The sequence below is a fragment of the Perca fluviatilis genome, chromosome 20 (assembly GCF_010015445.1).
Source record: "Perca fluviatilis chromosome 20, GENO_Pfluv_1.0, whole genome shotgun sequence".
In the NCBI taxonomy this organism is placed as follows: Eukaryota; Metazoa; Chordata; class Actinopteri; order Perciformes; family Percidae; genus Perca; species Perca fluviatilis.
In genome coordinates, this window is record NC_053131.1 from 2449472 (window position 1) to 2470931 (window position 21460).

General features: G+C 40.8%; 3 protein-coding genes across 5 annotated transcripts; 1 reads left to right on the plus strand and 2 right to left on the minus strand.

The window, feature by feature from the left end:
• Window positions 1-4801: 4801 nt before the first annotated feature.
• On the minus strand, window positions 4802-11990 carry LOC120548877. Its single transcript, XM_039785392.1, has 14 exons — window positions 11914-11990; window positions 11702-11824; window positions 11570-11602; window positions 11379-11456; window positions 11225-11299; window positions 10994-11068; window positions 10667-10756; window positions 10426-10565; window positions 10245-10322; window positions 9856-9928; window positions 8717-8877; window positions 8538-8602; window positions 8199-8299; window positions 4802-4863 (listed from the first exon to the last, which is right to left on the minus strand). Exons 1-14 carry the CDS (start codon window positions 11948-11950, stop codon window positions 4802-4804), a joined length of 1191 nt encoding a protein of 396 aa, XP_039641326.1. The 5' UTR covers window positions 11951-11990.
• A 74-nt stretch (window positions 11991-12064) lies between these two features.
• On the minus strand, window positions 12065-16348 carry LOC120549188. 2 transcript variants are annotated; one of them, XM_039785897.1, is made up of 3 exons: window positions 14399-16348; window positions 12394-14302; window positions 12065-12113 (listed from the first exon to the last, which is right to left on the minus strand). In XM_039785897.1, the coding sequence occupies exon 2, from the start codon at window positions 14300-14302 to the stop codon at window positions 12395-12397; it is 1908 nt and encodes a 635-aa protein (XP_039641831.1). In that variant the 5' UTR covers window positions 14399-16348; the 3' UTR covers window positions 12065-12113; window position 12394. The 2 variants fall into 2 exon arrangements, with proteins under 2 accessions (XP_039641831.1, XP_039641832.1); XM_039785898.1 differs by having other exon boundaries at window positions 12079-14302.
• A 2134-nt stretch (window positions 16349-18482) lies between these two features.
• Window positions 18483-20984, plus strand: LOC120549189 (THAP domain-containing protein 6-like). 2 transcript variants are annotated; one of them, XM_039785901.1, is made up of 5 exons: window positions 18483-18508; window positions 19060-19160; window positions 19543-19735; window positions 19893-19982; window positions 20844-20984. In XM_039785901.1, the coding sequence occupies exons 2-5, from the start codon at window positions 19111-19113 to the stop codon at window positions 20919-20921; spliced, it is 411 nt and encodes a 136-aa protein (XP_039641835.1). In that variant the 5' UTR covers window positions 18483-18508; window positions 19060-19110; the 3' UTR covers window positions 20922-20984. The 2 variants fall into 2 exon arrangements, with proteins under 2 accessions (XP_039641835.1, XP_039641834.1); XM_039785900.1 differs by lacking the exon at window positions 18483-18508 and having other exon boundaries at window positions 18611-19160.
• Window positions 20985-21460: the final 476 nt, after the last annotated feature.

The following is a 21460-nucleotide window of genomic DNA, read 5'->3' on the forward strand; positions in this document are numbered from 1 at the left end:
CTGTGGCACTGTTTTCAATCCTAATTCGTTTGTACAAAAAAAATAAAAGGCCTCAGGGAACTACAAATTTCAGCGCCATTGTTGTAAGCACCATTGAAATTAATAGTACACATCATGGGAAATGTAGTCAAAATACAAAAACAGCTATTTTAAAAAAAAAATTACATGATAGTTTTATATATTATTCTATAAATTTTGGGCATGTGAATATTATCATTACTATAATTAATAACCTGTGATGTATGATCCATGTCAAGCAATGCATGGTGAATTTATGACACATTTGACACATTTATGACACATTTCCTGTTTATGTGGCAATTATTATTTTTTTTAAGTTTCATGTAAATATCGCTATTTAAGAACATTAAAACACAAAAAAATCTTAGCAATTTCAAATCAACATCTTGACATCTTGTATACCAACTTTGACATTTATCATATTGCTTTTTCAGCACATTGCAACAAATCCAAAAATGTTTTTGCAATTTCATATTAACGACATCTTGACATTATGTATATCAACAACTGACATGAATAGGATCAATCAAGAATAGGATCAATCATCTAGGACAAGTGCATCAAAATTGATCATGATGTGTCACAACACACAAATTCCAATTGCTGCACTTTCTGTTGGGCATGGCTAATGCTGTGTACATATAAAAGTTTGTCTTCAGGAGTTACACACACATACCAAATCTTGTGAGTGTAGGTGAAACCATGAGACTCATTGATATGTGGTTATGGGGGCAGAGTGCACAAAAAGGCATTTTAAATGTCCTCAATTAAATCCTCGTCAGAGGACTCCAGCTCCATTTCCTCTTTGGACATTTCACTCTCCTGCTGCAGCAGCTGCGCCAATACAGTTGTGCCTCCCTGGAAAGCAGGACTGTAGGACATTTTGGCTGTGGCAATGTTGTCCTGCAGCTCTTGAATACGCCTCTTCAAGATGCTGAGAAGACTTGGTTCTCTGCCTGAAAAGACAAGATATGACTGTCAGGACTATTCATCACGTACAAAGTATCGACCTAACATAGCTAAAGTATTTTGAAAGTGCTCAATGTGCTGGTTTCATTTATATGCTGTGTGACATTTGGAGATACACAAATAGTAGGAATTACCAGTAGTAAACATTTACTTACACTGAACCTCCACCATTGCTGTTAGCTTGTGGTGCTGCATTTCGACTGAGGTAATGTGCCTATACATCTCATCCACAATGATGTTGACCTCTTCCTGAAAGCAGACAGTTTTTGGTGGAGAGATCACCATTGCCTGTAGTTCATGGTGTCAAATTAGTGTATTTAGTGTGTTTAATGTATTGTTTAATGACTATGGTATGTTACCATAATATCAAATGTTTCATGAAACTGTACTTCGTTGCTTATGAACATGCAAGTTTGCAACCACTTGCTCTGGTTGAGACATTGTTTTGCACATACTGTCACACAAGCACATATTCATTTCAGTGTTTGCTCCATGATATTACAACTTTCTTACTTCATACATGTAAGTGGATCATGTAATTCAGGAGTGTCATTCCTTGCCGTGAGACCGTGTTGTATTATAAAACTCTATTTCAGAGCCAGGGGGTGGAAAGTGTGGCGACTAATAGAGCATTAGCTATCATAAAAAGGAAGCTGAGTGCAGAAGACCGGGAATTGTGTGATATGTTGTTTACAACAGCAGAAATCGAATAGCAGGGCTCAATGCTAACAAGAGCCCGGGTCATGAAGGTTTGACATCAGAGTACTATAAAGAGTTGCTAATACCAATGTTGTTTAAACTGTTGGAGTGTATGGCTCAGAGGAAAGTGCTACCCACCTCGTTTTCGGACAGGGTGGTGAACATTTTCTGTAAGAACAAAGGGGAGAAATGTGACCTAGAGAATTATAGACCAATTAGTCTGTTAAATACAGATTACAAGATTTTGACAAAAATACTAGCAAACAGAGTAAAACAGATAGCAGGCACCATAATCGATAACACACATATAGTATAGCATACCAGGACGAGATATAGTGAACTCCATATTGACAGTTAAAGATACAGTAAGAGCAATGTCAAAGGAGGACGGGATATGGATAGGAGTGGATTTGAAAAAAACGTTCGACAGGGTAGAACACATCTTTCTGCTGAAGACACTAGAGACATTTGGTTTTGGAAAGAGTTTTATCAGCTGGGTTAGATTATTGTATGAAATATAATGGTATGTTGACAGATTATTTTAAGATTGAAAGCTTGATAAGACAAGGGTGTCCGCTTTTGGCGCTGCTGTATAGCATCGTAGCGGAGCACTGGCAGCGTCGATAGTGCAGGATGAGAACATAGTCAGGATTAAAATAGGATCTAACAGAGTGAGCAAAATTGTACAGTATGCAGATGATATAAATATCTTTGTCAAAAGAGAACAGTACGTGGAGTTGGTATTTGACCACTTGAGGGTGTATCAACTGCCGTTGGGAGCAGAGGTCAATATGGGGAAGTCGGAGTGTACAGTCTTTTGGTACAGGTGCGGTAGGGTCCCAAACATGGGGATTCAAACACGGGGGGGGGCACTTAAGGTACTAGGGATCTATGTGGGTAAAGATGAAATAGAGGCAGAAGCACAAACATGGAAAGAAACAATAGTGAAAGTAAAGAGAGTGCTTAATATGTGGAAAGCGAGAGGTTAGGTAAGGTGATTGTCACAAACGCGTTGGCTTGTTCTAAAATTCAACGTGTGTTGTCTACGTGTTCTCTGCCCAACTGGGCGCAAAAAGAATTGACTGAATTGACAAATAATTTCCTGTGGAACAGTAAAGCGACCGCGATAGCGCATGGAACGATGATAAATGGCGTGGATTGAATCTTGTAGATGTGGGATGTAAAAGAGACGCAGCGAGGATACAACTTGTAACTAAGTTTTTGAATCCAGACCAAAACCAGATCAATCCAAATGGTAACTACTATTGGAACGAGAGATGAGATGAATTTGTTACAAATACATGTGACGAAAGCGTATGAACATCTGCCCTGTTTGTACAGAGAAGTGTTTGCAGCGTGGAGCAAAATCGTCCATATTCTGAAGCCGAAGTGTCAAAGTAGAGAACACGTATTACAGTTGCCATACCTTCTCAATCCGTTCTTTTCCTTTCACGGAAGGAAAATGACAAATGAGAGTGTAATGAAAGCAGGGTTTAATAAACAGATGTATATGTGTAACAATGAAGGTGAAATGACCTTGAATGTATTATGTCAAGCGTTGAGACTTAAAGGGGTGGCCTTTAGGAAAAACACTCCCACTGCGCAATGTGACGTCGGAGTGATGTCTTTTCTATGACATTTTTGGACGTCCAATTTCGGTCCACTGAAGGGGTTGTTTTGTAACGGCAGGCGACGTCTTTTTTCGACGTCTACCGCACGTCTAACGTTGACGTCTGTGGGACCTCCATGTAAAGGCTATTATAGTCCAAATGTGGTCGTTTGTGGACGTCTTTTCAACATAAAATTTAGACTAATTTTAGACGTAATTTTTAATACTACTTCTATAACTGTAGACCCATGTTTCAAGAGGGTGAAGGAGATGTTTTCTGTACGTGTTAATTTTCCAGTAGCTTTGTTTGGCTCAGCAGCTAGTTTCAACAGGAAATGCATTACACTTTTGTATGAGTCTCCAATTATCACCGGCTACTGAGACAGTTTTTGCTAAATTATCTAGAACAGCATGCCACCTTCTGAAATGGGACTAGACCATTTTCCAAAAAAATCCATTTGATTGTCTCAGCAGCAGATAACTGGAGACTCATACAAATCTACATGGAAATTAAATGGCACAGAAAACTTGTCCTCCACCCTCTGGAAACATACAAATAAATCACAAATCAATACTGCCATTTCCCTGAATGGCATTAGAAGGGCACCAGACACATCAAGCACAATATACAGTGAAGGCAGAATTAGGAATGAATAATTCGATTCTAATTTAATTCTTAGTCTTTATTTTAGAAATGACTACACACATTAAATAACATTTCTGTAAATGTGCCAGTGTCAGCCAGCCAGCTAATTTTCAACTGTAGTCCTTTGGGCAGATGATTTTAGACCAGAACAGGAAACAGCAAGACATTAGTACAGGTTAAACTATACAGACAGAAGTAAGACACCACACAGACCGCTAGAGCAACACATAAGCTTTCTCAGTAAGCCATGCAGAGCTATAGAAAGCAGAAAAACATTAGCACAGTTATACATCAACAGTATCCCCATTCAGTATAAGAACCCATGCAAGTAAGGCTGCAAATAACGATTATTTTCATAGTTAATCTGTTGATTATTTTCTGTATTGTTTGGTCTATAAAATGGTGAAAAATGTGGAACAGTGTTTCCCAAAGCCCAAGATGATGTTCTCAAATGTCTTGTTTTGTCCACAACTCAAAGATCTTCAGTTTACTGTCACACAGGAGAGAAGAAACTAGAACATATTCACATTTAACACGCTGACATCAGAGAAGTTCTACTTTTGTCTTGAAAAAAAAAAAAAACTCAAGCCGACTAATCGATTATCAAAATAGTTGGCGATTACCGGTAACTTTACAAGGTGTTGAATTTTTTTTATCAGATTCAAAACCAAATTTTCCTTGGTTCCAATAAAATATGATTAATCATTAAACAAGTTCAAAGCTGACAACTAATTGATCAAATGATTAATCTTTCAACCATGCAACCTTAATTGAACTCTTAAAAGTCCTGTAGGCTTGGCTCATCAGGGCGTAAGGAATCCTCCACCTCCACGTCTTTGCGGTGCGTGCTTCAGGTGTTAGGACACAATCACCTTGATGTACTCCTCAGTGGCTGCAGAATCAAATTTCATGAGCCCTTCTGCACAAGCAGAAAAAGACATGATTTAGATACATGCAAAGGAAATCTGCAGTCATACACCCAAGTCCCCATTTGTAAGCAAAAATATGTTTCCACTACCAATACTGGATAAAGGACAATTCCGGTGCAAAACGAACCTAGGGGTTAATAACAGATGTGTACTAAGGCATGGATACCCGACCCGAGGCCAATGGGTCCAGACGGTACCCGACGGACAGGGCTGGGTTCGGACAGATATTTAGAAATTATGGTCGGGCTCGGTCACATCAGCGCGATAAGGCATTTGTTGTAAAATGGTGCTGCGGCTCCTTTTAAGAGAGCTCAGTGCGTGTGGGTTTGTGTGTGTGTGAGTGAGTGTGTGTAGTACAGTGCCTTGCAAAAGTATTCGGCCCCCTTGAACGTTTCGACCTTTTGCCACATTTCAGGCCTCAAACATAAAGATATAAAACTGTAATTTTTTGTAAAGAATCAACAACAAGTGGGTCCCAATTATGAAGTGGAACGAAATTCATTGGCTATTTCAAACTTTTTTAACAAATAAAAAACTGAAAAAGTGGGCGTGCAAAATTATTCAGCCCCTTTACTTTCAGTGCAGCAAACTCTCTCCAGAAGTTCAGTGAGGATCTCTGAATGATCCAATGTTGACCTAAATGACTAATGATGATAAATAGAATCCAGCTGTGTGTAATCAAGTCTCCGTATAAATGCATCTGTTCTGTGATAGTCTCAGAGGTCCGTTTAAAGCGCAGAGAGCATCATGAAGAACAAGGAACACACCAGGCAGGTCCGAGATACTGTTGTGGAAGTTTAAAGCCGGATTTGGATACAAAAAGATTTCCCAAGCTTTAAACATCCCAAGGAGCACTGTGCAAGCGATAATATTGAAATGGAAGGAGTATCAGACCACTACAAATCTACGAAGACCCGGCCGTCCCTCTAAACTTTCAGCTCATACAATGAGAAGACTGATCAGAGATGCAGCCAAGAGGCCCATGATCACTCTGGATGAACTGCAGAGATCTACAGCTGAGGTGGGAGACTCTGTCCATAGGACAACAATCAGTCGTATACTGCACAAATCTGGCCTTTATGGAAGAGTGGCAAGAAGAAAGCCATTTCTTAAAGATATCCATAAAAAGTGTCGTTTAAAGTTTGCCAAAAGCCACCTGGGAGACACACCAAACATGTGGAAGAAGGTGCTGTGGTCAGATGAAACCAAAATCGAACTTTTGGCAACAATGCAAAACGTTATGTTGGCGTAAAAGCAACACAGCTCATCACCCTGAACACACCATCCCCACTGTCAAACATGGTGGTGGCAGCATCATGGTTTGGGTCTGTTTTTCTTCAGCAGGGACAGGGAAGATGGTTAAAATTGATGGGAAGATGGATGGAGCCAAATACAGGACCATTCTGGAAGAAAACCTGATGGAGTCTGCAAAAGACCTGAGACTGGGGGAGCCGATTTGTCTTCCAACAAGACAATGATCCAAAACATAAAGCAAAATCTACAATGGAATGGTTCACAAATAAACATATCCAGGTGTTAGAATGGCCAAGTCAAAGTCCAGACCTGAATCCATCGAGATATCTGTGGAAAGAACTGAAAACTGCGGCTACGACACACCCATCCATCAACCTCACTGAGCGCAAGCTGTTTTGCACGAGGAATGGGCAAAGATTTCAAAGATTTCTCTCGATGTGCAAAACTGATAGAGACATACCCCAAGCGACTTACAGCTGTAATCGCAGCAAAAGGTGGCGCTACAAAGTATTAACTTAAGGGGGCTGAATAATTTTGCACGCCCAATATTTCAGTTTTTTATTTGTTTAAAAGGTTTGAAATATCCAATAAATTTCGTTCCACTTCATGATTGTGTCCCACTTGTTGTTGATTCTTCACAAAAAATTACAGTTTTATATCTTTATGTTTGAGGCCTGAAATGTGGCAAAAGGTCGAAAAGTTCAAGGGGGCCGAATACTTTCGCAAGGCACTGTAAGTGGGCAGAAGAGAGAGAGAAAGAGGAAGCAGACGTGTTATACAACCGGAGCAGAGTTAGTGGTTATTCATGTTATAATGTGGGCCCTGGAGGTAATGAGTCTCCCCTGGTTTTCTGATCACAGTCGGAAACGAAGCGATCAGGAGAGGTTAACCCATTGGACATTTTAACAGCTTATTAACGTGCACTTGTTGCCCCGTGCGCGCTGATGCGCTTATCTGTTGACATTTCCGAATGCCTTCCTACAGTTGCTTAATAAAAAAGGGCTTTCCACACAAACAAAACGTAGCCTACATGTGTAACTAGTATGAGGAAAAAAAGAGAGATTTTAATCTCTTAATGCCTGTCGGGCTCGGGCCGGGTTCAGACATGGCTCTGTTGGACGCGGGCCGGACTCGGACAGAAAATTTTGGCCCGATCTGGACTTTAATGTGTACCCACTCTGTCGTTCTCTGGTTTTCATGCTAGCACGGACTGCTGATTAGCTTACAACGCTAGTATATGGGGCACAGGGACACTCAAATTAAATCGCTATTTAATACCAACAAAACGGCTTAAAATATCCCCACACCTTAACATTAGGATAATGAGGGTCCCTAAATGTTAACCGAAGCATTTATAATGTTGTAAGTGTACAGATAGTTTATTGAAAAGATAGATTATAAAGACAGTCACGTTCATGTTTACATGCGGGCGCCATCTTGGAAACCAGTCATGACTAGCCGAACGCCATGCAACGTGGAATCTCCCATGGTCCGATGTTGCCGGAAGAAAGCACTGAGCGCATAAGAGAAGCCCTCAACGCAACAACAGACTAGCTAGTGCTTCCACAGGATATACACTAAAGAGATGGCGGATTATTCAATCGAATTTCAAAACATCGACAACGAACCCTTTCAGTTTGATGGACATCCTTACCTTTTCAAGCCGGTAGCCACCGGTAGTCAATGCTGCAACACAGCCTTGTACTTCGGGAAACCAGTGGTGTATCTGCGGACAGTGAAGCTATGGCCACCGAACAGGAGCGTGTGCGCCCGCATGTAAACATGAACGTGACGTCTTTATAATCTATCTTTTCAATAACTTATCTGTACACTTACAACATTCTCAATGCTTTCAGTTAACATTTAGGGACCCTCATTATGCTAACGTTAAGGTGTGGTGATATTTTGAGCCGTTTTGGTGGTATTAAATAGTGACTTAATTTGAGTGTCCCTGTGCCCCATATATTAGCGATGTAAGCTAATCAGCTGGATCTGTGCTTGGAAACACACTGGACTCCATGGAATTGTTATAAAGTTATTATAGACTGGTCAACATGAAACTTGGGCTTACCTTGTATTGCTCTATAAACCTTTGTCCCCGCTAAAGGGCGCTTCCCACTTTTCCCCTTGCCCTTCAAATTAAATTTGGCCATGAGGCCGTTGGTGAAGAGCCTAAAGAAAAATATATTTCAATAAGTTAATGTGAAGGATATATTTAGGAACATCATTACACATGCAATAAACCCTACACTAGTTGATCCGTGTCCCCTAGGGTGGTCCTCCTTTTATCCCTCTACTTATCTCCTTGTCAAGCACAGCTGGTCTATAATCTCAATTCATTTCATTTTCAGCTATTCTGACATGCTCAGAAAGAAGGCAAATGAGAACATGCAGAAAATGTTGTAGATACCTGTCCAACACTTTGTGGACACAGTCCTTGGTGTTCCGCCCACCGATTCTTGAAATTTGCAGCACCTGTTGGAATAAGTCCATAATAAAGTTGACTGACACTCCCCAGAGGAATCCGTGCAAATGCACTGTATTATTTTATTCTAGGCTATCCATTAATTCCAGACTTGTAAAACCTACCAGGGTATCAAAGGCCTGTGCATCAGAGAAGTGTTGCTCCTGTAACTCAAAGTCCTCCATGGTGTCAATCCTCTCTATAAGGACAGCTGAAGAGGCAGGCTGCGTTTCCTTCAGGCGATGGCGGATGTCGACCAGTAGGCTCAGGACCTTTTTCTGGAACACTGAAATAAACACATTTGTTGATGATTACAATGCTCCAATTAGAATAGCAAGGTTAGCTAACTCACAATTGTTTTTGTAATCAGTACAGCAGAGTTGGAGAAAAGACAAAAGTCCAAAGAAATGTCATCATCTGACATGATGTAAATCAAGCCATGGCTATGATTGAAAAGCAGAGAGAAGGTGGTACTATTGAAAGTGTCTTCTCCACTGCCAATAGATAAATACTTACCACCCCAAGGCAATGGGAAGGCCCATCTCCCAGTCTCAGTCACTGCATCTGAAGCACAAAAAAATAATGAATCTGCAATATCATCATGATTAGATGTACATCTATAAAACTTGCTAAACTGCAAAGTACTTTGATGAAAATTGCAACATTTAGGCTGCGCTCACATTGTCACTGCAATTAAGAATTGCATCCTATCATGATTGAATGTACTGGTAGTGTGAACACAAAGTAATCCTATTTCCAATCCTATTATAGGAATCAATTCCTATCAGTCTGATTCCTAGATAAGGAGTAATTAGGTTTTTAGTGGATGGATTTCAATACCCACCCTCAGATAATAAACTGGCATGAATTAGCCAATCAGGAATTTATTCACACTAGTTCAACCAATGAAATCAATGCAGGTTCAGTGCATAGGGCCTGATGAGGATATTGGAATTCAGCCAATGTGTGAACCACCTGCTGCAATAAGGTATTCTAAATTACTCGATTTCTTGTTTAGAGCAATGTGTGCACTGTGTAATGTGAACAGGCAGCCAGGGTGATAGGATCACTACCTGAATAGCAAAATTATCCTAATTGAGTGTAGTGTGAACGTGAACTCAGCCGACAACTCACCATGCCTGTCATAGGGGGGCTGCTAAAATCACCGTGCTGTGATCTGTCATGTGTGGACCTGGCCAGAGGACTGGGAGCGTCACTACGGGATCGGTTATCACATCGCCACAATCTATCATTATGTGTGGACCTGGCCGGGGGACTGGGGGCATCACTACGGGATCGGTCATGCCTGTGCCGTGACCAGTTAAGTCTGGACCTGACTGTACAAGATACAAGGACGATTTATTAGTCATATACAACGTAATATAGCAGCAATATAAAAACTGTGTGCGTCGCACCATCATTGTGCAGAGACCCATCATGTCTGGACCTGAAGGTGTGCCTTGAACAATCACTGTGCCTGGACCTGATGCTGGATCCACCGCTGGACCTACTGCTGGACCTATTAACATTTAAATTGAATCACTTGGCCATACATTTATAACTGACAACATGTTTTAACACTGAAACAGACCAACCCCTACTGGTTGACCAAAAATAAGGGCTGGAGACCAACCAGTAGAAGCCAGCCACTACTGACGCTGTGCCCTGTCCTGCTTCTTTACCTGGAGCGATAGCCACCCCTTGCATGATCTGTTGCTTCATGACGAGATCCTGATAAAAAAAACACAGAATATTCTTACATTTCACAAGGCCTGACGAAATACAAAAGTGAGTGTTTAAAGTGTGATGCGATGAATACTCACTGGGTGTCGACAGGTCTCTGCTCTCGAGGTGCTGTGCTTGCATCTTGACAGCGAAGAAAACAAAGAATATTCAAAGATGTACAATATTGAAATGAAACAAAAAAATAATTGGCTCCTCTAAGCCAGACAAGTCTGAAACATTTCATTAAGCCTGTAAAAGAAATCATTTCCAAACTTTATTCTCAAGCAGTGATTAACACTTTGTCCTGAATAGACTTTTGGTTGGTGCAACGGATAAAGTGAATAACTCACTGGACATTTCCTTGCGCCGAGATCTGGCGGCACATTTCTCCGGACCAGAGAAGGCTTCCACAAGGCCATCCCAGGGTTGACTTACAGAGTCTGAAACACATGAGTCAGCCTGTAAGTACAGTCATGTTGCATAATACTAACTTAATAATGAAATACTTGCTGGAGCTGCTGCCTCCGCGACCCGACACCGGATAAGCGGACAAAGATGGATGGAAATACTTGAGTCATTACTATGCTTAATTCACAAGCAGTGAGAAACCACTTGTCTTGAATGGACTGACTTTGTGCAGTGCGATGGTTGGTGCAAGGGGAAAAGTAAATACTCACTGTAAGTGGACATTTCACTGCCCCGGGGACTGTCCGCACGCTCCACTTGGCCAGACATGGCTCCATCTTCGTGGGCTGAAACACATGAAAGAGCCTGTAACTACTTACATTATGTATATTTAAGAGAGATTACCTTATTTAATTCACAAGCAGTGAGAAACCACTCGTCTTGAATGGACTATGACTTTGTGCAGTGTGATGGTTGGTGCAAGGGGAAAAGTAAATACTCACTAGGAGTTGACATTTCACTGCCCCAGGGACTGTCCGCATGCTCCACTTGGCCAGACATGGCTCCATCTTCGTGGGCTAAAACACATGAAAGAGCCTGTGACTCATGTTGTACATAGCACATTATCATGCTTCTTAAGTTGACATAAGTACTCACAAGTATTGTGCAACATATTTGTGTTCTCAATGGGCTGCAGCTTCCTTGGTGCAGTAGGGAAGGTGGATAGCTTGACACCTATACAGAGGTAATAATACAAAACGAAGCATATCCAAAAATATATAAATCTTAAAGAATTTGATTCATTTTGAAACTGGAATTAAAAAATGAATTAAGAGAAAACCCATTACCCCTGACACACTCCTCATCCGAATCTGTTAATTCTGCAAGAACAAACATTGATGTCTCAAGTTTGAGGCCCAATTTATATCAACCGATTTTATATTTCAAATGTATAAAGTATTTGAGAATGAGAAACATACCATTTCCAACAAAACCCTCTGAAATTCCTTTTTTAGTTCGTTTCCTTGTCAATCTAATCACCTCATCGTCCTCATCCTCCGCCTGGCTGGTCAGGTTGTAGGTGTCACATTCACGACGCTTATCTAGAAATTAGACAATTCACCTTAAAAACAATTCAACAATATTGACTTGGAAATGCATTTAATTTTCTATTCATCTACGCAAAACTTGCCTGAAGTAATTTTTGTTTTGATCAATGAGAATGCCATCCAGTCATCTTGGGGGTTAATTTGGTCCTTTATAGCTTTTTCTGTTTTGTCGCTGGCATTTTCGTGGCCATTTTCTGCCGGTTTCAATTCTGTCGATCCACGCCGAACTACACCCCCTCCTCCTCTCGGGTACCCTCCCTCCAAACAGCCCTCGTGTACATGACTTGGAAAGGAAATCATATGCATGTTACTTTAAGTTTTTTTTCATTTTAGTTCAAAGTTCAGAGGTTGAGACGGTTTGGACATGCACGGAAGAGCGATGAGGGTTACGTTGGGAGTAGGATATTGTGAGGACAGAGAGAGGCCCGGGGAGGTTTACGGATGCAGTGAGAAAGGACATGCAAGAGTCACCGAGGAAGATACAGAAAACAAACTGATGGTAACAGGTGATCAGCTATGATGATCCCTGATGGAATCTAGCTAAAAGAATAAGAAAATTGAACCTTAATGTGTGTGTTCCAGACCATGGCGAAGGGGTATGAGGACAAAACCACCAGCTTCTTGTGGGAGGCAGGCCACCTTCCGGAACAGATCCCTTTCTTGCAGTAGTGCATTTTTCATCCTGACATGACCATTTCCTATGCACACTATGTTCAGAAGGCCAGAGCTACACGGTTGGTGAAATAATGGTGAAGTGTGACGCTGGCGCAGAATTTCACAAGCAAAAGTCCCGTCTGCATTTTTCTGTCGAACAAACGCAAAGCTGTTGTCCCTCAAAAGAAAACAACTGTCCTTTTCTTTAAGAGAGACAAGCACTTCAGGGCGTCTTTGGCTATTGTCCACTTCTGAATGCTCAATTTCAGACAAACGCCTGGTCACTTGTTCCAAGGGACTTCTCCCGCTCCTCACGTGTTTCTTGACTTGCTGCAGGTAGTTTTCAAATGGAAAACAGGAAATGTCATTCAAGGAACAGTTGAAGTGGCTGGCATCCTCTTGGAGATGAATTAGTGCATGTACATTGTATACAGGAAAAGTCTTGCCATACAGGTCAGCACAGCACATGACAAAATGTTTGATTAGCTCATGAGAATATTGGAGATAGGCATTTCGAATCCGCTCATCTGACTCCAGCATTATCGACATGGATACCATCAAGGAGAAGAAGTGTTTGTATTTTTCAGGGGACAATACAGTTTTCAAAACCACAGGACCTGTGTACAGCAAAAACTGCCGTAGTTCAGTGGCTTTCCACCTATCAAGTTCATGCAAACCCCGCGGTTGTCGAGCAAATTCACTTGGCATCTTCCCTCTCAGTGCAATTAGTTTTTGAGAAATCGCATCCTTTTGCCTCACAGATAAACGACAGACTTTTGGGCCACGAGTCAAGTAAATTAACAGACGCCTAACTACTCCCAAGCAGACGATATGCATATAATCTAAGACAAATGAGCTAACACAAGGAATTCCTGCAGCAATGAAGGGGCTGATACCAGTTTGGTGGTTACTGTACTCCACTCTGGAGAAACAGTCATCTGTCCGAGAAGTGCATTCCTGTTCACTGAAAACTATTCTTCTCTCAACACGAGTACCTCTGATTAAACATCTTTTACAACTCTCATAGGCAGTATGACCCTTAATACATTTCAGATACGCCCTTGCTGGCGCATCACAAATCAGAGCATCAATATTGACAGTGTAAGTCTGGCCTTTAAAAACTATTCCATTGTCCTTGAGATGTTTGTATTCAGTCACAAAGTCTTTTAAATACTCCTCAAGAGGACTTGGCTTACTTTGTCCACTAAACATGGCTACAATGAATGGCTCAAAATGGCCACACTTCACCTGTATTGGCCAGAATTGGACACCACTACTTCTGAAAAGTGGGATGCCATCAATGTTTACGCTGAGGTGCACATCATTACTCTCCATCTGACTTAAATAACGACAGATACCATTTTCTAATCCGTAGTACTTGTACTGCCCACCACATTTAGGCTCTGTTGTGTTATGCTGTGGTGTAGCAAGGAGTGTCCGGCAATCCACAGGCAATAGGTGCCCTTGCTTTCTTAATATGGACAATAAACCATTAAGCGCTCTGTGTGTCAATCTGTACTCTAAGGCCCACTGTCTAAGTTCGTCCTCAAAGCTGGTCACTTCAGCTTCATTTGGTTCCTGTTCCGAGTCAGTAGACCAATAGTCCACATCAGTGTCAAAATCATCTGATGTCCCAAGAGCATTGTCACTCAAACTATCTGGCGTCCCAGGCACATCGTCACTGCTGCAACTACTTGGAGTCCCAGGCACACTGTTGCAATTATTTCCAATGGCCTCTTGTTCATCATCGTCAGAATAACGTAGCAGTTGATCCAGTTCTCTTTGGCGTTTTCGCCACTGTCTTACTCTCAAAGTCATCTGTAAACACAGACGTTAATCCAAATTAGTTTAGTTTTACTGTTTATTTGACTGGGGCCTGTACAAAAGGAAAGAGGATAAGATCACAAAACGTACCTTGTTTAGGTGGTTTCTCTCTTAAAAAGGGAAGGACACCTCACTCCTTACAGCACCTGAGATACAAAAAATAATGGGTTAAACACCTGAAAGGTTTCATTCTCCATCACACAACAATTAAGTGTTTCAGTGTTACAAACTAAGATAGCATAGAGCCTACAAATACATTACGCACTTTGAGTTGAGTGGTGTCATGAAGCCTGCATTTCTGTCGAAATAGATGCCTGATAAGTGCCCAAAAAACGTTGTAATAAGGCCACCGAGTGGATGGACTTGCCTAAAAGGACTTTGCTATGGCCACTCTTCAGTGGCACGGATAAAATCTACCAGAATAAACAAAGAGTAGATTTACATCAGAATTGCTGCCTCTGTTACAGAAAAGCAGCATCAGCCTGTGTCCTGACACATTTCACACATCATTTCTGACGATATTCAGAGTGAATGAGTTGGAGAAAAAAAACCTAGAACACCCAAAACGAGTTAGCTTGGTTTTAGCAAAGAATGGTAGCTAGCTACATAGCTGCCAGATAACATGCAACCTAGTGTACACCTCTTGTACCAGTGGAGTGGTATCAGAGACAAAACACTTCTAATGGTTAACAATACGTATCATGTTCCTATCATGAACTACAAAAATTACTGAGGGTAACATCAATCAACCTTGCATCATCTGTGAATCCCATACAGACGCTAGCTAGTTAGCAACAAGCTAGTCAGTCAGTAATGAATGTGTGCGTGACAAGTTTGCCGCTCAAAAAGGCAAGCTGCTAGCTAGCTAGCTAGCTTGCTAGCTACCTACCTACCCTGTTAGCAACCCTAAGATAGTCATACAAATTTGAATCAAAGTGCAAGCTACAACCAGTTTACATGTACATTACACATGTTCTCTCGTGGGCAGCTAAAATAACATCGAAACAGAATATGAACCGAGAGTGCTGTGCAGCAAGCTAACGCAAAACAAAAAATGTGTGCCGTTAAGGCATGCTAATGCCCTTGACCATTCGCGGCTGTAACCATAGCAGGTTTGGGAAGTTTACGAAAAATAACGCTAAACTACCTACGTACACGTAAATAACACTATATATACACATGAACATAGAATTCACTAGGCTGACCGAACTTACCTTCAGTTTAGAGGAAAACGATGGGTTCACCAGAAATGCAGGCTGAAAAGCTGTGCCGTTAGTTTGCATTGCAATGTTTGAACACACACACACCGAAATCGCGCCCAATGCCTGCCGTGTTGCCTCGGCGAATCAGAGTGCTGTTTACTGGTTGGGTTATGATGATGTGCTGTCTCAGCCAATCAGAGTGACGTTGACTATTTTTTTTCATCTTTGGTTGCTCAACAGTGACCGCCCACTTTTTTACGGCTCTGACGTTTAAATTTTAAGTCTTAAGTTTTAAGTCTGGAACCAAGCCAACCAGCTATGAGATGAATAGTGAGCGTAACACATTTGATTCGGCGCAACAAAAAAACATTTAAAATGTAAAAACAAGACCGTGTACAGAAACTATGGTAGACTTCAGTGATAGAAGCTCGCAATAGCCGTTCGCGGTTTCGCGGGTACGGTAAACGTTTCTATGGTAACAGCGAGTTGGACCAGTCAGAGACGTTGCTGTTACGCTTAGGATTGTGGGTAGTGTAGTTTTTCTCCATAAGATCGTAGCTTGTGGTCAGTTCTTATTGGTTCTTATCTATGGTCAGTCTACCTCAGAGGGTAGACATGACTGACATTCTAAATCCTTATGGAGAAAATCAATGGGATTTTTGAGCGGGACTATTGAGGTAACAGTCCCGAGTCCCGCCCACAGCCGGTTCCGGAAGTAAGAATGCAATTGATTTTCTCCTTTCTTTAACTGTCTGTGATTTCTAACTGTCACTGTCATGGATGTATTAAGGGTCACTGTAGATAGGCTACCCACACTCTAATTTCCCACAAATTGCCTTTCCAAATAAATAAACAGATAAATGCAAAAATACATATATGCATAAATAAATAACTTGATTAGGCTTCTTAAAACTAATAAACCAGTTAAAGAAAAAGGTGAAAATGTAAAAATAAAAAAACATGAATAAATAAATAGCATACACATAATAAATCGTGTTTTGTTTATAAATAATCTGTATTCATATGTATTAATCATGTTGACAACAACAACAATGTTGATATTTGTAAATAAAAAAATATTACTTTTATTAATCATTCCCTGCACCTGCCATAGACGTCCAACCGACGTCCAAAAAAATTACCCAGTTCAAAAGTCAAATGTTGAACGTCAATATGACGTCCAACTTGGGTCATGGTTGGACGTCCAAATAGTGGACCTAGTTTGGACGTTGAATAGATGTCCAGAATTGGTCATGGACCGACGGACCCAATATAGACATGATCTACACGTCTATCCGACGTCCAATGTTTAGTGGGCTATTGAGAGTTTATGCCAAAATGTTTGGATATGTGTGCCCCGGGACTAGATTAACATGCTGAAAAGCAAGACAGGGAGAATGCAAAATGTACCGGTAAAAATTATTATTATATATATATATATATATATATATATATATATATATATATATATATATATTTATTTATGTATTATATATATTTATTTCATATATGCTATGTTGTATATTCATGTCATTGTTATCCTAAGGAAAATGATTTGCCAGGAATGTGCTGTTTATTCAAAGATAGAGCTTATTGACACAAAACACAAACGCAATCAGAACAAAGCATAGGAGACACACAGCACACACACACACACACACACACACACACACACACACACACACACACACACACACACACACACACACACACACACAACAAATATCCCACGCTCACGAGAAGCAGCACCGTCAACCCCTAACCTGCGGCCGCCTCGGAGCTGTAGGTAACCGGCAGCATTCTGTCTGAATTCGGTCCATTTTCCAGACGTGATGCATTGTACTGTATTTCGGATCATCAGGTCTATGGTGGCGCACTTCCAAATGTCCACCTCACCCGCTGCCAGCCCACTCTGTCTCGCTTCCAGCAGCTGTAAAATCAATAAAGACAATCAATACTGCACAATGCACTGCTTATGGACACAACACACCTATGAATGCACCTGAAAAATATTCACATTAAACAACGGATCTAATCTTACCCTCTTTTCTTCTCGACCGACTCCGAGCTGAACTCTTCACAGCTTCTGCCCGCGATGCCACATCTGGTTGTTTCTAGCTGAAGCTCCTGCGTGCTGTCTCGTAATATGTTTTACAGGCAGCTGGAAAACAATTAAACGAGAGTGGTATGAATAAAAAAACATAAGTCACAGTAAAACTAAACAAGGAAAGATGAAAAAGTAAAAAATACTTACACACAATGGTGTCATTATCAGCATCATGTAAATCTGGACTTACAGACAGCTCCGAGCAAATATAGGTCACGGCCTCGTTATGAGGCGAGGTTAGTCTGTAAAAAAAATAAAAATAAAGTACGGTTAAGATCGGTATCTATTAACGTATCTATGTCCTTAAGAATGAATGAAATGAATTTTATGAAAGCATATTCTTTAAATCTTACCCTTGCTTCGGTTCGTAGCGCCTGGTAGGCTACAGTTTGTGAAGACGGCATACTGAATTCTGTAAATTACAAGACCAGAAAAATACACTTTTATAAAACAACTCACCCGCTCAGCTCTGTAATGAATGGTGCTGAAAGCAGCCAGACACACAGCTCTGTGCTGCTCGCGTTTAAACTTGGTGGGGTTTATAACATTACTGCCAAGTCTAAGTAGACTGTTTAACATACAAAGACAGTCATTGTACGATCGAGAATAAACAATACAGACTAGCTCGCCGTTTCATTAATAATCATATACTTACGTTGTCTTTTCCTTTTCTGTGGGCGCATCTTTACGGAGCCCCGGAGGTGATATGGAGGATATAAAACGATCCATGCGAACAACTCCTGTGTGTTTCCAAGTGAAGTTTGACAGAGTGTACAGACCATAGATATATATAAAGGCTAGATGTCTTACGGCGGAGTCTCTAACGTCATCACCGGCAGCCATCTTGTCACAGTCAAGCTTTCTGGCGTGCTCTGTGGTACCTGATGTAAGGTGAGTGATCTGCACGAACACAAATACTCTTATCTCGCTGAAATCTTTACAAACGATTTGGTTTCTTACAAACGTTATTAACGTGGCTATAATTATGGATGCTTGAACGTGTTGAAATTGCAGCTTTTCTTTTTCGAAAAACGACTTAATCGTGCAGCATAGTTGTGTATCACAACTAGGCCTACTTGCGCAAGTTATCAAGGCTGAGACCACAATCGAGCTGTTCAATTATATAGGTTTTACTGACACCAATAACGATTTTATGACAACTAATCTTTTGTCTAAATTACAATCTTTGTAGATGTGGTTGTAGTTATTAGCTGGCTAATAACAAGAAGCTGTGAGTGTGGTTGTAGTTATTAGCCTAACTGGCTAATAACAAGAAGCTTTGAGTGAGATCTAGTAGCAGCTAACGTTACAGTTTAGCTGCTACACAGCAATTTTACATCAGTGGGAGGGGCAGAATTGCTCTTTCTTTTCAATATAACTTAAGTTGCACATGATTTCCAATCGGTTTAGTTTGTTAAAAAACATCTTACATTATGATACAGGAAATTGCTGTCTTTAAAGGAGAAGATGCCAGACTTTTGTGCAGCCTACGGATGCTCCAATCGCTGGAGTCCCAAAACGAGAAAGGGATCACTTTTCACCTGTAAGATATGACAATATTATGATGACATTTGGGATAATGGTTAGTTACTTAGTGGATGTATGTACAGTACAGGTCCTGTTATACAGGAACAGCAGGGCTATGACATAATAGTATTACAAGATTGTTGTTGACCCAAGGCTTGTTAGGAGTTTGTTTACACAATCGCTGAATGTTTCTTTTGGACACCTTTTTATAACTAGTTTAGTGTGGTTGTCTTATTCTCAAGTACATACATGCACACATGCATACATACAATTACCCCAAACATATGATAATTTAGGTTTGTATTTTTGTCCACACCATTAATTTTGAAAGAAGGAAAAAAGGGTTGGAAATGTTGACAATAATTTATATATCTGGGTACATTTCTGACGTTTTTAAGGTTTCCCAAAACTGAAAAGATGAGGAGGCAGTGGGAACTTGCCCTAAGAAGGGACGGTTTTGTTGCCTCTGACAGGACACCGCTCTGCAGTGAGCACTTCAGGAGTGAGGACTTTGACAGAACGGGGCAGAATGTCCGGCTTAAAGATGGTGCTGTGCCAACCATTTTCAACTTTCCAGCTCATCTTCAAAGGGTATGTGTTTTATTGACCAACAATAATTCAAGGTTATAAGATTGATATATCAATATGTGATTGTCACTTTAGTTTTTGTTACTGCAAGTTATATAATGTGTTGTTTATTACAGCACATTTTAGACACTCAAAACGTCTTTACTTATGTTCATTTTAGCTGGTAGCAACAAGAAGCACAACCACCTCTAGAAGAGCGGAAGACAACCTGCCAATGGACTTGTCTCACAATGCACCTCGACCTGATGTTGTGAGTATTTGCATGTGGAATGTCAAACAAATGAGAGCATCATATGGCTTGTTATATTAAATCCTTTATCTTGGTGGTACCCAGAAAGGTCTATGATGGTGTTAGTAGTCTAAGAGCCCAATATTATTTGAGGTGGTACTCTGTAAAAGGTTTGAGAACTACTGGCTATCTCGCTTGCTCGGTCACTAATACACTTGAATGAATAAACGTGTGAACATTGAAACTACACCCAGGGGTAGGCAACCTTTTCAATCAAAAGAGCCAACCCAGAGTTGGGACCAGCAAGCAGAGCTGCTGTCTGTTTAAAATCCTCCTCCTCACCTATAAAGTGCTTCAAGGTCATGCTCCTTCATATCTTGAAGAGCTCATAGTACCCCATTACCTCCTTTAGAACACTACATTCTCTGAATGCTGGGCTGCTTGTGGTTCCAATAGTCTCTCTCTCGCTCTCTCTCTCTCTCACCCCAACTGGTCGAGTCAGACGACCACCCACTTAGAGCTGAAGGATCTGTCCTTCAGTTTTCTGCCTCTTAACACGCAGTTTTTCCTTGCTCTTGTCGCCAAGGTCTTGCTCATGGTGGTACTGTTGAGTCTCTGTAAATGTTATAAGGAGTTCGGTCTAGACCTGCTCTATTTGAAAAGTGTCCTGAGATTTTTTATTTTTATTTAATTGAATTTTTGTCCAGAGCCACAAAACATATTTTTGTCTTATAAGTGGACAATCCTATACAATTTCTTAAAAGTATGCTGTTTTGTTTTCTGTTGGAGAATTAAAAATGTATTTAGGCTCACAGAAATGAAAAGTGAAGATTGAATTGTTAAGTATTATTTATATATTTGTATATTTTGGCAAAACAACAGGGAGCCACTGGAGAGAGGAGTTTGAGCTGCAAGCGGCAGGCCACTGACCACTTGTATGCATTGCCTGCTTGCCTATAAAGGCCAAACTTGAAGAAGCCTCAGCGAGAGTGAGGAAACTGCAGCGGGAGAAGAGTAATGCCTTGAGGAGAGAAAAGAGGGCCAAGATGAACATGCAGGCTCTTCTGGAGGAACTGAAGGAGAAAAATCTCATCAACGAAGAGCTTCAAGACAACCTTGAATGCTACTCAGGTAAAATAAAAATATTACATTGAATATTTTGTGTATTTTATGTTCTTTGTTAACTTCCTAGTTACTATTAAAAGGATACCTACTGAATCACTTGCTAATTGAATTTCAGATCTTCCGGTTCATCTCCTGTCGAGGCAGGGCATAGAGTACACCAAGGCCCAGAGAGATTTTGCCCTTACGCTCCATCTGCATGGTCCAAAGGCATATCACTACCTGAGAGATACCCTGCATATTCAACTGCCACATCCCAGTTCATTGCAAAGGTATTCTTCATGATGTCTAATTTTATACTAAATTACATTAAGCACTACAGACAATATTATCATGAATGGTTAAACTTACTGATCTAACAGCTCATGTCTCATGCT

Excerpts from the sequence above, each read along its gene's own strand:
- LOC120548877 (XM_039785392.1), bottom strand. The coding sequence starts at position 11,950 with ATGGCATTCTCATTGATCAAAACAAAAATTACTTCAG. Across the intron at positions 10,323-10,425 it reads CACCTCGAGAGCAGAGACCT|GATCTCGTCATGAAGCAACA; the intron begins GTCGACACCCAG and ends TTTTTTTATCAG. Across the intron at positions 9,929-10,244 it reads CAGGACAGGGCACAGCGTCA|TCAGGTCCAGACTTAACTGG; the intron begins GTAGTGGCTGGC and ends TATCTTGTACAG.
- LOC120549188 (XM_039785897.1), bottom strand. The coding sequence starts at position 14,302 with ATGACTTTGAGAGTAAGACAGTGGCGAAAACGCCAAAGAGAACTGGAT.
- LOC120549189 (XM_039785900.1), top strand. The coding sequence starts at position 19,051 with ATGATACAGGAAATTGCTGTCTTTAAAGGAGAAGATGCCAGACTTTTG. Across the intron at positions 19,736-19,892 it reads TTCCAGCTCATCTTCAAAGG|CTGGTAGCAACAAGAAGCAC; the intron begins GTATGTGTTTTA and ends TGTTCATTTTAG. Across the intron at positions 19,983-20,843 it reads ATGCACCTCGACCTGATGTT|GGAGCCACTGGAGAGAGGAG; the intron begins GTGAGTATTTGC and ends GCAAAACAACAG.